General features: G+C 37.5%; 1 protein-coding gene across 6 annotated transcripts in view; it reads right to left on the reverse strand.

Moving 5' to 3' along the window:
* Positions 1–17584, reverse strand: part of MTUS2 (microtubule associated scaffold protein 2) — a 675509-nt gene that overhangs the window by 97464 nt on the left and 560461 nt on the right. Inside the window, exon 1 of one of the 6 annotated variants that reach the window (XM_074216126.1) lies at positions 5764–5831. The exons of the other annotated variants lie outside the window; for them this stretch is intronic. Coding sequence (XP_074072227.1) covers positions 5764–5817 — 54 coding nt within the window. The 5' untranslated portion in view covers positions 5818–5831. Of the gene's footprint in view, positions 1–5763; positions 5832–17584 lie in introns of those variants that run through there. 6 annotated transcript variants of the gene reach the window in all.

Here is a 17584-nt window from a genome sequence, read left to right on the forward strand (position 1 = left end):
AAGTTTTTGTTGGGTGATGTGATCTAGAAGAGCTAAAAGGCTGGACACTCATGGTCTTAAAGAATCCTGAGACTCAGATCAGGTCTTCCTTTCACCAGTGAGACTTCTTCCTCCACTATTCAAGCCATATTAATTTCTTTCTAACCAGAATTCTGTAATACCACTTATTCTGGTTTCATTGTTGATTGTTTAATGCATCTTAGTTTTGCCTTAGCAATTGGATTCCATTCCTTGAAAGCAAAATCAAGATCTTATTAGTATGTGTGTATATATAGTAAGCCCTCAATAAATGCTTTTTGAGACCAATCATCATTTCTATCAGGAAAGAAGGAAACAAATATCTATTAAGTCTCTACTTAATATATTACAAGTTTTGATCTTTACAACAACCTTGGATGTTCAGTGCTATTGTTATTTTTGGTAGTTCTACTGTTTCAGTTGTGTCTGATTCTTCATGACCCTGTTCGGGGTTTTAAAAAATTTAATAGTATTTTTTTTTTCACAAATACATTTATTTAAAATTTCAAAATTCATTTTTTGAAAGATTTTGAGTTTTAAATTTTTCTCTCTCTCCCCCTTCCTCTGTAAAGGGTAAACAATTGGATATAGGTTGTAACAGTGCAATCATATAAAATCTATTTTCCCAAAATCTATTTGGGGCTTTCTCGGCAAAGACATTGAAATGGTTTGGCATTTCTTTTTCCAGCTCATTTTTACAGATGAGGAAACGGAGGCAAACAAGGTTAAGTGACTTACCCAAGGTCACACTGCTAGTAAAATATCAGAAGCCTGATCTGAACTCAGAAAGATGAATCTTCCTGACTCCAAGCCTGGTACTCTCTCCTCTATGACATGTAACTGATTACATTATTTCATAGTTGAAGAAATTAAGGAAGACAGAGGTTATACATCTTGCCCAAAGTCACACCTCTGTGTGACTGTGTTTGAGCTAGAATTTGAATTCCAATCTTCTTGATTCTAATACCAGTAACTCTTAAGAATCACCTCAGGTGAAAGTATATAAACTGAATCAATTGGGCAGCCAATCTCTTAAAGACAATTTGCTTTTGTTGAAGTTTTTTTTTTAAGTAATCTTCTCTAAATGTGTGCTGTATCTAATCTATTACATTACAGTTCTAACCAAATATTATTTTTGAAATACATGCAATTCTAAAACTATTTTCTATCTATATGAAATTAAAGACACTTTTTTTCTTTGGTTTGACTGAAGTCCCTTATCATAAATGCCTTTATCATATTATGAAGGAGATCATGGATTTAAAAAAAATTTTTAAAAGAGATTCCAGACTACCAATTTACTTTCTTTTTTTTTTTTTTGGAGGCAATCAGAGTTAAGTGGCTTGCTCAAAGTCACATAGCTAGTCAATGTCTGAGGCTGGAGTTGTACTCAGGTTCTCCTATTTTCAGGGTCACTGTTTTATCTACATGATCATGGATTTTAAAAGGCAATGCCAGTAGAATATGAACTATGGTAAATCCTTTGACAAGCTTATGTTGATCACTTAGCTAGGACCAAGGCTTGCCAAATTCAGGGTGTCTCCTCCTCAAGTTTTTCTCCAGAATGATGGGTATTTTGGGTGTGTCAAATCCAAAAATCAGAGCTTGATTTATTGTTTTATTGCTTTACTTTGGACTTAAGAAAGTGATTGAGAAATTTTAATAACACAGATTAAACTAAAAAATATACCACCGTACATTTTTCAGAAAGTCAGCAGTTAAACATATACTAGCATATCTGTGGTTGTATGATCTGTACAGACATCACTGTACAAAAATTATAGATCCTGGAGGTGTTGAACTACAACAGCTAACAGCTTCTGGTAGAGCTACCAGAAGCATTTTAGAGTTTGCATTTGTGGTCAGACTGGTTTTAAAAATAGATGTTTATTGATAACTCTTGTTTTTTACATCACCCATATTGCCCTCTTCCCAGATAGCCATCACTCCTAATAAAGAATAGTCAGGCTCTTTCAAAGGGTTGTTGAAGCTGGGGTAGCTTGGTTGCTATGTCTGGTTACTAGGCTGAAGATTTTTATTGGGTTATTAAAAAAAAAACAACAACCTGGCCTCTACAGTTTCTGGTTGGTCCAGAGCTGTGTAGCAGAGCTTGTAAAGCATGGATGGTTAGTTTTCTATATCCTTCGTCTGGATTTACATGAAAAAAATGTTTTAGAAGACATGACCCATTTTAAAAGCAGACTGCAGTGTTTGTTCATGGTGTATTCAAAGCTACAGAAAATCAACCATTAATGATTTCAACCTTATAAGTAGCCGCTTGTCTCGTACCACTATATTTATGAAGGTTCAATCATTACAAAGAATGTTGCTTTTGTCTGTTTGACAGTGGGTATAGGTTGCCCTCCCCCAAGGTTTTAGAAGAAGGTAATCTTGTAAAAAGTACTTGATGTATCAGTTTATTTGGAGCTGTTTTTATGTTATTGTTTTTTATGTTGTTTTATGTTTTATGTTGTAACTTTTTACATTTATTTCTCAGTAATGAACATAATTTTCTTACAGGTATAAGTGATGAGTCTATGCTAAATGCATGAAAATGGCTCCAGGTTAGTTAAATCGTTGGATTTTATTAATTTACAGAATAAGTGCCTAGTTCCTCTGGTTAATGGTATGTGTGCTATCACCTGAGAGATCCTATAATGAAAGCTGGGGAGCCTGGGTTCTAATCCCATCTCAGTCAGTAATTCATTGTGTGACCTTAAACAAACAAAATAACTACTTTGGACTTCTGTTACACAGCTTTTGTAAAATGGCAGGATCAGATTATCATCACAAGGGTTGACATTTAGATAGCTCTTTTAGGCTGGCACAATACTTTTAGCATTCTAGCTTATTTGATCCTCAGAACAACAAGTTGAAATGGGAGTCATTATTATCTGCATTATCCCCCAGACAGATGAGGAAATTCAGGGTCAGAGGAGTTCAATGATTAGAACTTGGTCACGGAGACAGGATTAGAACTGAGTTCTTCCTGCCTCAAAATCCAGTTTTATCAACCTATACCATGTTACTTCATAAAAGAACCTTAGAGGTTCTACTTAGCTATGTTTATATTTAAAAAATAATTATATTTATATTTAAGTTATATTTTCTCATTTTACAAATAAGGACACTGAGATTCAGAGAGTTCCAGTGGCCAGTTCTGTTAGTATAAAGTGACAGAGCTGGGTAGAACCAAAACTATTGACTTCACTCTTTCACAAGGAAGGTTTCTTTCTCACTATTGTATTCTAAGATACCTGAGGTAAAAATTGTATGGTTTTTCATTTTTTTGTGGAACTATAATAAAGTGAATAATGTTCATAGCATTTTTTAAATCATTTGATGACTATATAATCAGTAGATTTAGGCTGAAAAGAGTGTGGTAACTAGACCAGAGTTACAGTTTCTTCAGGTTTTAAAACCTTGTGGGTTCCCAGAAATTTGGTCCTGTGGTTTTTTTTTCAATTGATAAAGTCCATTTTCTATTTCCTTAATATAGGGAACTCTAATTGAGAAAATGACACCTACTAATGCAGATCCTTCATGGTTTTTCAAGTTAAAGCATTAAGAAAGAGTGTTTTGGTAGTACTGAAAAGCTGACCTTCTCATGAACATATATATATGCAACCTGTGGGGCAGAAGCAGAACTTGAACCCATTGTTCCTGACTCATTGGTCAGCTCTTAATTATTTCTGGTAGCTTCTCATCTGTGAATATACCTCTTCAAAATCGTTTATGGTAAGTTGTGCAATAATTTCTGACTCTTTGTGACCCCATTTGGGATTCTCTTGGCAAAGATACTGGAGTGGTTTGCCATTACTTTCTCCAGATCATTTTATAAATAATGAGGAAACTGAGGCAAATGGGCCCAAAGTCACACACTTGTGGCTACTAAGTATCTTCCTGAGTCTGGGCCTGGAGTCTACTATTCTACTTAACTGATTCTTTTTCTAGGAGGACTACCACCCTGAAATTGGGCAAATTAAAAACAATAGAAAGTTTACAATAGCAATATAAGTTGCTAAACTCAACATTATTTTCACAGCTCCAAAAAAGTTTCATGTTAAATTTGAAGTTTAGGAATTAAACCACTATGCTTAATGGTAAATGAGCATATGATCTGAGTTTTATTTCATTCACAAAATATTTTTCATCTAACGGCTCCAAACTCAAATTGATTATATGGGTCATCCTTCCCATTTCTTTGAGTTTAACTTGGGATAGGAACAAAGAAGCGTCCCTGTAAGATACACTATTTTTTTCAGGAAATAAAATAGAACATTGTAATAGAGACCATGAACTTTATAATATGCACACACATTTTTTTTTTTAAACCAGAGCTCTTATTATAAAAGCATCCTTTCAGCTTTTATTACAATTTCCTTTAAAATCTTGCTTGGTCACTGCTAGAGTCAATTTGGAGACAACTAACTCAGTGCCAATGCTTCATATTTCCATGAAAACTTAAAGCACACAAATTCACATCTACCTTGTATAGAAATGTTTCATCTGAACGCTCATTACGGCGATAGCTAAACTCATTGGAAGTGATGTTAAAAATGGGACAGTCATTCTTTTCTGTCTAAAGAAAGACCTAAGTGACTGTAAAGCTGCCAGTTTAATCAACCTAGGTGGTATGTAGCCATCCTTCAGCTCCAGGTTCGCAAGCAGAACTGATCACTAAGATGTCCCCTAGGGACCCCACTTTAATGAGTTTTATATTAAGCCATACATATCCCTTTGACTGGTAACAGACTGTATAGCTCACGCTACCTCACTTGGACCCACAGGAGATAACTGCAACTTTTTATCAGCCTATCACATCTCTGAGAAACCCAGCCATCTAAAATATACATATATATATATATATATATATATATATATATATATATATATATATATGTATATATATTACACAGCAAGTAGTCCTGCCAACGCCATACTTTCTATTAAAGAAATTAAGAGTACCCGCTCCTTCTCAACCTGTGCAAGCTCACGGGTTTGGACAAAAGTCCAAAGAGAAAAGGCGGAGAAGGCTTCGTGTGGGAATGCCGCTCATCCCTCTCTATGGTCCCCGCCTAGGTGGGGACTGCAAGGTAAACCTTCTAAGCAGCACAGTCTCACGTCTCTCTCTCCTTCCTCCCCCTTTGTCTCTGTCTCTCTCTCCTACTGTCCTCAGGGTAGAGTTTCCACGGCTCTACACAACGAGGAGAACCTTGGGGAAACTTGGGAGCAGAAATTCAAAGGCTGGGCGAGCTGGGGCCAAACTTGAGATGAGCTCCGAACGGCTCTCATCTTCCCCGGGTGGGCGAGTGGCTCGGAAGCTCCGGGCCGCGGGGACGAAGGTTCCTCGGACACCAGAAAATGCCAGCTTCGCCGTTCCCGGGGGTCCTGGGCCGGGCGTGGCCCCAGAGACGCCTGGGTGTGAGGGGAGTCCGTTCCCTCCCCTTCCAGGACAATGCCCACCTCCGACCTGCAGTGTGTCTGTCTGTCTGTCTGTGCGTGTGTGTATGTGTATGTATATGTGTGTGTGTGTGTGTGTGTGTGTGTGTGTGTGTGTATGTGTATGTGTGTGTGTGCGCGCGCGTGCGGCCGGGGCTCCCTCTCCACTCCTCCCCGAGCCCCCGGGCCGGGCTGGCCCACCAACAAAGCCCGGCCGCGGGGTGGGCTGCCCGGGGATTCCCTGTGCCCTTGCCAAGCCAAATGCCCAAGGCGGGTGGGGGTGGGGAGGAGAAAGCAAGGTACCGTCTTGTCCAGGCACTGAAGGCAGTAGTAAAGCTTGCAGCAGCACTGGCCCATCGCGGCGGCGGGCGGCTCGGCCCCGGCGCACCGCCCGCTCGCCTCAGCGCGCCATCGTCCGTCTGGGGGCCCCGAGCCCGGGAGCCGCGCGGCTGCGGCCAGGGAGGGGCGCCCGCCGCGGGCCGCCGTCCGCCGCGGCCCCCTCCGGCGGCCATGGGCTCCCTTATCTCCCCGCCGAACTTGAGGAATTCGGGAGCCGAGGAAGAGGAAGGGGGAGGGGAGGGCAGGGCGCCTCCAGCCCGAGCCGCGGCAGACCAGGCTCCGGCTGGGGGGCGGGGGTCACCCAGCCGGCGAGAGCCTGCCCGCGGGGCGGATCAATAGGCGCACAATAACTGGCCCTCTACCAGGTCCCCCGCCCTCGGGCCACTCGCGGCCACCCAACGCCGCCGCCCGCTGGGTACCACCTTGCGGTCCTCATCCCTTCTCCCGCTCCGATGGGCCCGGGATGGGCCCGGGAGTCCGCTGGGGGCCCCGGGGCGCACGCCGTCCCCGCCCAGGGCCCGAGGGGCGCTCTTTATGAGTGTGATTTATAGGGTAGGGCCAGGGCCCTCCCTGCCTGCCGGGCTATCTGTTGCCCCCTGGGCTCTCCAATCGCTCCTTCTCAGATCCGTGTCTTCCCTGTTGGATGAGCCCTTTCTCACATCTGAGATAATTATGCGTCTGATGGCCTGGGCAGGAGTTACTAGTCATTAAAGTGTCGGTGGATTAAAACTGGTATTTGGAAGTCTCCTTTCTTCCAGGCATTTCACAGCATAAAAGCCTTGAGCAGGATGATCTTTCTAAGCAATTGGTCCATGTTCATACAGCAGAAAGTCGAAGGGGGAGGGGGAATTGCCCTTCAAAGGGGACTTGGTCTTTTAAAACAAGATACTTGAATCTGGGGAAGAAAGCTGTATCTATTTACAAGACAACCACTTAAGGAAAGAAATACTTGCACCCCAGAGGAGAAAACCTGAAAGGTTAGTCTCATTAATAATCCACTGACATGAGCAAACGCACCAAATTTTTATGCTGAGCAATGATTTTGCTCAACACTATTCTTAAGGCAGAACCTACAGGAATCAGGTGACCCAAGTTAATTCTGCTTGGAATTCTCCAAAACACAAACTTTCATTAGGTACTTGAGACTATTTAGACCTCTGGGTTGAGAACACCAGGATCTAATCAAAGTCAATGACAGGCAACTTGATCTTTTGCTGGGGAAATTTAAAGAAGAAACCTAAATCTTCCTTTATCACTCAAGACTGTATATTTTTATACTTAGGGTATTTCCTTCATGGATTTCTAGACCATATTTGCCACGAAAGGGGAGCATAAGTTTAGAAAGCTTATTAAGAAAAAAACTGATCGGGGCGGCTAAGTGGCATAGTGGATAGAGCACAGGTCCTGGAGTCAGGAGTACCTGAATTCAAATTTGACCTCAGACACTTAATAATTACCTAGCTGCTTGGCCTTGGGCAAGCCACTTAACCTCATTGCCTTACAAAAAAAACAAAACCTAAAAAAAACCCCCCAAACTGATCATGCTATTCAGAACAGGAAGAGGTCATGAAATCCAACCCCCTCTTTTTACAGATAAGGAGGCAGAGAGGTTGGTGACTTCTCTGGTTTCTAAGTCAGATCATCAGATTACAGCTTTACCTATTTTTCAATGATATTTCTCAATAAAACAAAGCAGAGAGTATCATGAATGTCCAGGGGTATGGAGGGCTTCTAATTCTGCCAATTAGATCTAAGACATATTCATATCCTTTAACCCAGGGATCTTACTACTATGACTGCTACAAGGGTGTTATTGATAAAAAGAAAAGACATGATATGGACAAAAGTATTTCTGTCAATGTTATTTGTGGAAAAACAGGAAACAAGTATGGGTGATTTAGGGGATGGCTGAAAAGTCATATAAGAATGTTGCAGAATATTACTGCATCAATGATAAATATAAAAAAAATTAAAGAAACATGGCATCTAAGAAGACAGTCTAGACCTGTGTTTTTATTGATTTTGGCAGATCCTGTTGTGGAAATTCCCTCAAAACGATCAACAGTTCTTAAATTTGTGATCTTACAAAGTTCCCTGGAATCCTCAAGAAAAGGAAAAAGGCAGGATTTGAATTTAGGATTTTTTGATCTAGAAACCAGTCCACTTCATCATGATACCTTTCCTATGAATATAGGAGAGCCAAAAGAATCATTTACACAATGGCTTCAATGAAGCAAATAAAGACAACCTGAAGTGACAACAAAGATAAGAGATGATGGCAGCACTATAACATCAAAATGGGAGCACACATTCTGTAACTACATGTCCTTTACCATCAATTGTAAAGCAATGGTTAAGCAGTTTTACTCAGCTGTTTTTGGGGAGTGAAGTTTATAAGAGATTTGTACCTATGTAAAAAAGAAAGTATCAATAAATTAAACTGATAGAATAAGCCTAGATGATATCTTAAAGCCTTTGCCATCTCAGGATAAAACAAAGATTCAAGTTAAGTAATTAGCCTGATGGAAAAAGCTTGTCATGGTTATTAACTGAAGTCTGGCTGCTGTCCATAAAGAAAAAAGTTTGTGTCATACTGGTTTCCTTATAATCTCAAATTAATTTTTAGTGACATTTTTATCAAGATTAGTACTTCTTAGTACATGAAAGCCTCTCTGGCATCATAATTGTAATCTTATAAAATTTAAAAGTTTTTGTGGAAATGCAAACATTTTCATATACATGCAAGTTTCCACAGGCATGAGATACAAGAAAATGACATCCACTTTAAATTTTTAAAAATTGTACTTTTACAGAGGAGAGGAAGAAGGAGAAGGTAGGTGGGAGCACATGAGTCTTACTCTCATCAGAACTAGCTCAAAGAGGGAATAAGCATGTACACCCAGTTGGATATAGAAAATCCATCATACCTTACTGGACAGTAGGAGGGAAAGGGGAAAAGAGAAGGGGGAAGACTGATAAAGGGGAGGTGGGAGTCAGAAAAAAACCACTTTTGAGGATGAACAGGGTAAAAGAGAAAATGAGAGAAGGATAAATATGGGGGAAAAATATAGAAGGAAATAGTAATAATCATAACTGAAAAAATTTATATTTATTTGTGATAAAGGTTTCATTTCTTAAATATATGGAGAATGGAGTCAAATTTATAAAAATAAGAGCAATTCTCCAGTTGATAATTGGTCTTAGGATATAAACAGGTAGTTTTCAGATAGAATACTCAAACCTATCTATAGTTTTATGAAAAAAATGTTCTAAATCATTATTGATTAACAAAATGCAAATTAAAATAACTCTGATGTACCACTTCACACCTCTCAGATTGACTAATATGATAGAAAAGGAAATGACAAATGTTGGAGAGAATGTGGGGAAATTAAGACACTAATGCACTATAAGAGTTTTGAACTGATTCAACCCTTCTGTGCAATTTGGAATCATGGTTAAGGGCTATTCTTTAACTGAACAATATCACTAATAAGATAAAAAACAAAAAGGAAAAGGACCTATTTATACGAAAATATAGCATCTCTTTTGGTGGTGGCAAAGAATTGGAAATTGAGGGGATGTCTTTCAAGTGGGGAATGGTTGACCAAATTGTGGTATATGATTGTGGTGGTGGAATACTACTGTGTTATAAAAAAATGAACTGATGCAAAGTGAAGTAAGCAGAACCAGAACACTTGTACATAATAATACCAATACTGTACAATTATCATCTGTGAATGACTTAGCTATTTTCAGCAATGTAATGATAAAAAATAATTCCTAAGGACTCATGGATAAAAAATTCTATCCATCTCTAGAGAAAGAACTGATAGATTCTAAATGAAGACTGAAGCATACTTATTTTTTTTTACTTTATTTTTAAGTTTTTTTGGGGGGAGGGGAGGTCTGTGTTTCTTTTCACAACTAATATGGAAATATTGCATGACTACACATATAAAACCTATATCAAATTGCTTGCCTTCTCGATGAAGGGGAAGGAGCAAGAGAATTTGGAATTCAAAGTTTTAAGAAGTAAACGTTAAAAATTGTTTTCACATGTAATTGGGAAAATATTAAATTAAATAATAATTGTAAAAATCACAGACAAGTCATTCAAGGCAGGCTGAAAACTAAATTCACAAATATAAGGCTAAGAGGAAAGATAACGAGGGTGGGGAGAACAGATTGTTGCCTTAGGATATACATCACTACTTCTGCACAATAGAGAGAACCATGCTTAGCAGCTGGTTGGCAAGGATGAATTAGCAAGAATGGAAGCTACTAGATGGGTGGATGGCTTACTTTCTACCCTTAAGAAATTGTACTCTGGGGTGGCTAGGTGGCGCAGTGGATAGAGCACCGGCCTTGGAGTCAGGAGTACCTGAGTTCAAATCCAGCCTCAAACACTTAATAATTGCTTGTGTGGCCTTGGGCAAGCCACTTACCATTGCCTTGCAAAAACCTTTAAAAAAAAAAAGGAAGAAAGAAAGAAAATTGTACTTCAGGAATGCCCTTCCTGAATCAGGTCTGCCCTGCTTCCCTCTTCCTTCCTCCCCTTTTACCCCCTCCAATCTCAAGTATAAGGCTATTTGTCTCCTCTCCTTTTCATGCACAGGTTGATGTTCCAGGATCTCCTTATCACCACTGCAAATCCACTGAATTTGCCTTTAAAAGTTAACTTTTAAGATGTATTTTGTGCAGTGTGCTCCAGGTACATTTTGTGCTGCTTGCCTTAGATGCAAAAATGGCTAGTTATAGCACTTGCTAAGTGAATGCAAATAGTCTTATGATGAGTCAGAAATAGCTAATTTAAAACAAACCAACCTTCTTGAGGTTGGCATTTCTTGTCTTTGGCTCAGCACCCAAACCACATTACCACTGAACATGCTTCCCATGCATGGTATGTATTGTTTCATATACTGTGTCCGCAATTATAACAGGAAAATTTGGATAGTTGGATTAAACAATCTGCAAGGACCCTTCCTTCTCTGGTATTTTTTAGTCTATGTTTAAATGACTTTTTAATGGTGTTCTTTAAAAAAAATTTTTTTTAAACAAATGGTAAAAGTAGTCACATGGTTATTTTGTTTACTCCTTTTTCCCCATGCTTTAAAATAAGTATTTTTTTTATTAGCCATATGTCTTATCAAAGCCCTTCCTTCCCTAGGAAAATCTGCTTTTAAAAAACATAGTCTTTCAAGAGATCTTATCTAGTGAGTTGGGATTGCAAAAGAAGAGGACAAACTTCTTGTCTTCAAACTCAGATGACCTGATTGAGTTCCAAAATGCAATACATTGAATGCAAAGAATAGAGCCTTTGGGAGTATCTTTGATGGAATTTTAAATACTCAAGATTTAGGAAATTAAGATAGAAAGGAAAGTATTTTCAGCTCAAAGATTCTTTTCAAAATGGGTGTATAGAAGCGAGTCATCTCTATACAATAACCATATAAGGAGATTCTAAATCCTAAATAATTTTTTGTTCTAATTTGGCTGTTCTTCAATGGTGTCTGTTTGTCAATGATTCAGCTCATTGGAGAGAAGCATTCTCAGTAAGAATCTGGATTATGCCAAGTGGGAAGAGATGATTATTCTCTTTAATGGTGAAATTGAATTGAGAATATTCTTAATGAGTATAAGACTTTGCCTGGAATAGTCTAGACAAATCCAACAAATCTTTAGATTAAGTGCCTTCTCCATGCAAAAGGCTATGCTTGACTGGAGAATATAAAAGCAAAGACAATCCCTGTTGGCAAGGAGATGATATTTTAATGGGTGAAAAGAGGTGATTTAATAGTGTAGAGATGAAAAAATATTTCCCAGGTAATTTGTGGAATAAAAGAACCTTAATAGCTGAGAAGGATCAGGAAAAGGCTCCCAGAACATGAGGCACAGGAGAGCCCTGAGGGAGAAAAAGGATTTGGAAAGACAGAGATAAACAAAGAATGCATTCTATATCTGGAACACTGTCCTTGCAATTCATGGAGGAAGGAGATGGAATACTGAATTTATGGAATAGCCATGAATCTAATTTGACTGGAACACAGAAAGGAGATTATAAAAAAAAAACCAGAAAGTTAGGCAGGAACCAATCATAGGACCCTTAAATACAAGATTAAGGAATTACTATTTTATCCAAGAAACAATGGGGAGCCACTTTAAGTATTTGAGCAGGGATGATGTGATCAGATGTCTCCATGCTATAAAAATATTATTTAGTATGGAGGCTTTATTGGGGGGGGGACTGGAAGCAAGGAAACTTATCAGGATTTTATTACAGAATAGTCTGAAAAGTGATGAGGACCAGAACTAGGTGGTCATCATGTAAGTGCAGAGAAGGGGATGTATATCAGAGAGAGGGATTATGGAGACAATAAGACTTTGCAGGTTATTGGATATGGTGGTGAGAGAGAAGGAAGATTCAAGAGTGACACTGAGGTTACAGAGCCTGGTGCCTGCGAAGGTGTTCAAACCATCAACATGTGCTGTTCCTCTTAGTTTCAACTCTATGGAACAAGATTTCCCTCTCCTTTTCCTGTTTTTGTGTTGTCTCCCCAGTTAGATGGCAAGTTTCTTGAGGGCAAGGATTTTCTTTTTATTAATTGTATCCTCAGGTTGCACAATGTTTAGCGTGTAAGTACTTTAAAAAAGTTTATTGGAGTCAAAAAGTGGTGAGTTGGGGAGTGGTTAGATAATCAACTTTGCTTGTGGCAATGTATGGAGGCATTGAGGAGTCAATATCCAACAGACACTTTACAAAACAGGATATATAGCACAAATGAAAAGAGTAGGGCTAAATATGTAGGTCTAGGGGCAGCTAGGTGGCACATTGGATAGAGCACCAGCCCTTGGGGTCAGGAGTACATGAGTTCAAATCCAGCCTCAGACACTTAATAATTACCTAGCTGTGTGACCTTGGGCAAGCCACTTGACCCCACTGCCTTGCAAAAACAAGCAAACAAACAAAAAAGCCCCCTAAATATATGGGTCTATAAGCCATCAATACAGTGATGATACTTGTGGGAGTAGGAAGGTGAGACCATAAAGGAGGAAGTGTTGTAGGACAGAGGTTCATTTATCACTCATGTTACAGGATCTGGAGAAAGATAATGATCCAGTCAAAAACAAGGAATAGTTGGACAGGAAAAGGAAGAGCCAGGGCAAATATAGTCTTGGAAGCCAAGGAAAAAGTGAGTCAATTTCTCTCTGTTTCTCTCTCTCAATATATAATACTATAAAATAGTATATAATATAAATAATATACATAATGAATACTATATGATATAGTATATAATAGTACATAATTTATAACATATAATTTATATAATATATAATAATGGTATGTGATATAATATAGACTAATTAGTATATCATATATTCATATATAATACACTATATAGTATATCACACATTAGTATAATATGCTACAATACAAAATGTCATGTATTAGTATATAATATAGTACACAATATATAATTGATATAACTAAACTATATAATATGTTAGCATCATATATTAGCAATATAATAAACTAATAGTAAATAATATGTAGTATATAAAATATATTAAATAGTATACCATATTAGCATATATAATATAGTACATCATATATTCATATATAATATGCTATATGATCACATTTAATATACTATAACAGTATATTATATAATAGTATAATATACTAAAAAATAATATATTATGAGATTATCAAAGAGGAATGGCTGTAGAGAGAGTATGACAGAGGCCTATATATGAAATACTAAACTATGCAATATATTAATATAATATGTGATGATGATGATGATGATGTTTATCCTTCATTCTCAAAGAGATGATACCATGACGATCGCATGAATTGGATTTGAGTGAGGTGGTGGCGTGCAAAGGCATTAACCTCATTTTCTACCCTTCAGAACTATCTGGGTCCAGTGACCAGATATGGATTAGGATAACTGGAGATGGTCCTGGATGTGAGGTAATTAGGGTTAAGTGACTTGACCAAGGTCACACAGCTAGTAAGTGTCTGAGCCTGGATTCAAACTCCTGTCTTCCTGACTCCAAGGCCAATGCTCTATTCACTCATCCACCTAGCTGTCCATGATATAAATGAATATTATGTATTTACATATATTTGTTAGTATATACAACATATTATATATGATATACTAGTAAATAATGTATAACATATCACAGTATGCATAATATATTAAATAGTATGATATATACTACATAATATAGTAAATAATATATGACATACTATATAGTTAATGATATATAATATAATAGTATACAGCATATATTAAATTATATATTAATGAATGTTATTATATATAGTATACTATGATAGTCAAATATATTAGTATATCTATAATATACTATATATTATATTAATAATGCATCATATATGTTGGCATATATAATAAACTATAGAGTAACAATTCTATAATAGCATATATGCATACTATACTGCATATTTTATATATAATATATAATTATACATCATATATTGGTATATATAATAAGCTATATAAGAGTATGCAAAAATATATAATATATATAATAGTCATACAATATATGATATTATATAATAGTATAGAATAGATATGATTTAGTATTATATGTGTAACATGTAATACTGGGCTAACAAAAGCTCATGACCAGATGTCACCGGGGGCTGACCTAAGAAGGCCATTTTGTCTTTGGCTTTGTTGCCCACCATCCAGGAAAATCCCTAACTATAGTTCATATCTATATTCCCATACTAAGAGACACAAATTGGATATAAGATAGACTACTATTACTTCAGAGAAAATTCAGGAGACACAGAAGATACCCAGGAAGCCCTAAAAGCTTCTAGGTGGGGCAGTGGATAAAACTCTGGCTCTGGAGTCAGGAATACCTGAGTTCAACTCTAGGTGTGTGTGTGTGTGTGTGTGTGTGTGTGTATGTATGTGTATGTGACCCTGTAAGGAATCACTGAATTAGTATCACTTCAGTTTCCTCATCTGTACAATATGGATATTAACTATAAAAATACTAATTATTATTATTATCAACACTGAACTCGAGGCCATCCCACTCATCAGGGATAGAATGACAACACTGATATCCTCAGAACCCAAGATATATAGTACAATGTCTATACATAGCAGACATTAGCACATTAACAGAAATAAACAGACAAGCTTAAATATTTATTGAAACAACTAAGATCTAGTGGGGTCTACACCTAGGAAGCAGGCTAGCATAAAGACCTTAAATAAGACACAACCATGTGGCCTTCATTAACTTTTGAAAAGGTCAAGCATCAGATCCATGAAGAATAATACAATCTCTGGATGTGAACATATTTTCATAACATTCCTCCATGCTTGGAATTCTTCCCTTCTCTGCTCTACCTCCTGGCTTCTTTGGTTTCCTTCAAACCCTAACTAAAATTCTACTTTGTACAAGAAGTCTTTCTTGATCCCCTCAATATAAGTATTATCTCTTTATTGCTCCAGCTTGTCCTTGCCAATACATAGCCATTTGCATGTAGTGGTTCCCATTGAATTGTGAGCTCTTTGAGAGCAGACTTTTTTTTTTTGCACCTTTCTTATATATTACCCTGCATGTAGTAGATACCTAGTGTTTGTTGACTGACTATTGAAGTCTTTAAGTAGGGAAGAGAGATTCAATTTAACTTAATGTAATTTAGATTTTTATTAAATGGTTAGTATTTGGAGAGCACTCTGCTAGGGTTTCACGGATCCAAGTTGACCAAGAAACATATTACATAAAATCAACCAAGGGTACAAAACATAACAAAATACACAAATGCCCTAACATTTGGTGCTGGAAACATATGTATATGGCCAACTGTTATATTTCTGTCACATAGCTTTCCTGGCCAGAGCATTCTCTATTGCATGTTCCTAGATGATCTGGATTCCTAGACTGTCTGCCTGTCCAGGTCTTTTGGGTAATATAGCTATAATCTAGTATATTATCTGTATGTCTGTCTGTAATCTGGTAACATTCATACTCTGAAAGTGCTACCATGATACCTCTGCCACCTGCAAATACCTTTTCTTCATACCCAGCATCTAGACTTTCTGCCTTATTCAGCATATTTCTTTCATTTTTGTACCAGTCATCCTTGCTTTGACTCATGTGTTAGTCTTTAATCACTGTACTGACATCATCTTAAAGAAGAAAGTGGGAAAGCTGACTATTGCAATTATGCCATTTCCCTGCTTTCTATTGTTGGTAAAATCCTGACTCAGGTCCTCTTGGATCAGTTCCTAAACAACACTGAACAAATCAATTTATCTGATTTCAACTGGGCCCTCATTTTTGTATTTTTGCAAGGCAACGGGGTTAAGTGACTTGCTCAGGGTCACACAGCTATGTAAATATTAAGTGTCTGAGGTCATATTTGACTCCAGGGCTGATGCTCTATCCACTACATCATCTAGCTGTCCCTAGGGACCTCATTATTATGTGACAATTCTTTTATTCTTGTTTGATGCTTGAGCTCAAGGGTTCTTATCTAGGGGTGCACATGCTCTGTCCTAAAGTGTCTATGGCAGATTTCAGGGGATCTTTGAACTTTGATGGGGGAAAAAAGTACATCTTTATTTCAATCAATCAATAAACATTTATTAAGTGCCTGCTATGTGCTAGATGCTATGCTAAGCACCAAAAAAAAGAAAAAAAACCCAGGCCCTGCTTTCGAGGCATAATCAGAAGTATGTATAACAAACACACACATATGTTTTTATTTATATATATATATATATATATATATATATATATATATATATATATATATATATGTATTTGTATGTGTATTTGTTGTCTGATGACCAGGCTCAGAAACTCAAGCCTTTTGCTTATTGCCTGAAAATATTCTCTGATGTTGAAAATAAGAGAAAATAAGAGAGATGAGTACAGTGGCAAATAATTCATTCTGTCTCTGTCTCTTTATCTCTGTGTCTCTGTTTCTGTCTAATCCTGTGTCTCTGTCTCTCTCTGACTTGTGTATACACACATAGTGACACAGACACACACATATAAGTATACACACACACACACACACACACACACATATATTTTACCTTTTGGCACAATCATTTTTTCTTTAGAGAACCCCCTTTCTTGATGCTTTTCCTTTTTTTTTAAATTTATTTAAGGCAATGGGGTTAAAGTGACTTGCTCAAGGTCACACAGCTAGGTAATTATTCTGCCCCTCTTGATGCTTTTCTTTTTTTTTTTTTTTTTAGGTTTTTTGCAAGGCAATGGGGTTAAGTGGCTTGCCCAAGGTCACACAGCTAGGTAATTATTAAGTGTCTGAGGCCAAATTTGAACTCAGGTACTCCTGACTCCAGGGCTGGTGCTCTATCCACTGTGCCACCTAGCTGCCCCTCTTGATGCTTTTCTAATGAATCTTCTGTTTGAACTAGAATTCAGTGAGGTTGGAGGATGGTGAATTGTATTGGTACTGGCTTTTTAAAAAAAGTAGTAATCAATCAAGCAAAAGAAATTTATTAAGCTCTTACTGTGTATCAGGAAATATTCTAGACATTGGGAATACAAGGAGAAAAATGAAATATTCTCTGCCCTCATGGAGCTAATATTCTATTTGAGGAGACAACAAGATCAGGAAAGTTTTACCGGTTGATCTTTGAAAAGCAATTCAAGGAGAAAAGGAAATTCATTACAGGAACAGTGGACAGACTACACAAAAGGTAGAGATAGGAGATGGAATTTCAGATAAGGAACAGTAAATAGGCCAGTTTGG

The sequence above is a fragment of the Macrotis lagotis genome, chromosome 1 (assembly GCF_037893015.1).
Source record: "Macrotis lagotis isolate mMagLag1 chromosome 1, bilby.v1.9.chrom.fasta, whole genome shotgun sequence".
Lineage (NCBI taxonomy): Eukaryota > Metazoa > Chordata > Mammalia > Peramelemorphia > Peramelidae > Macrotis > Macrotis lagotis.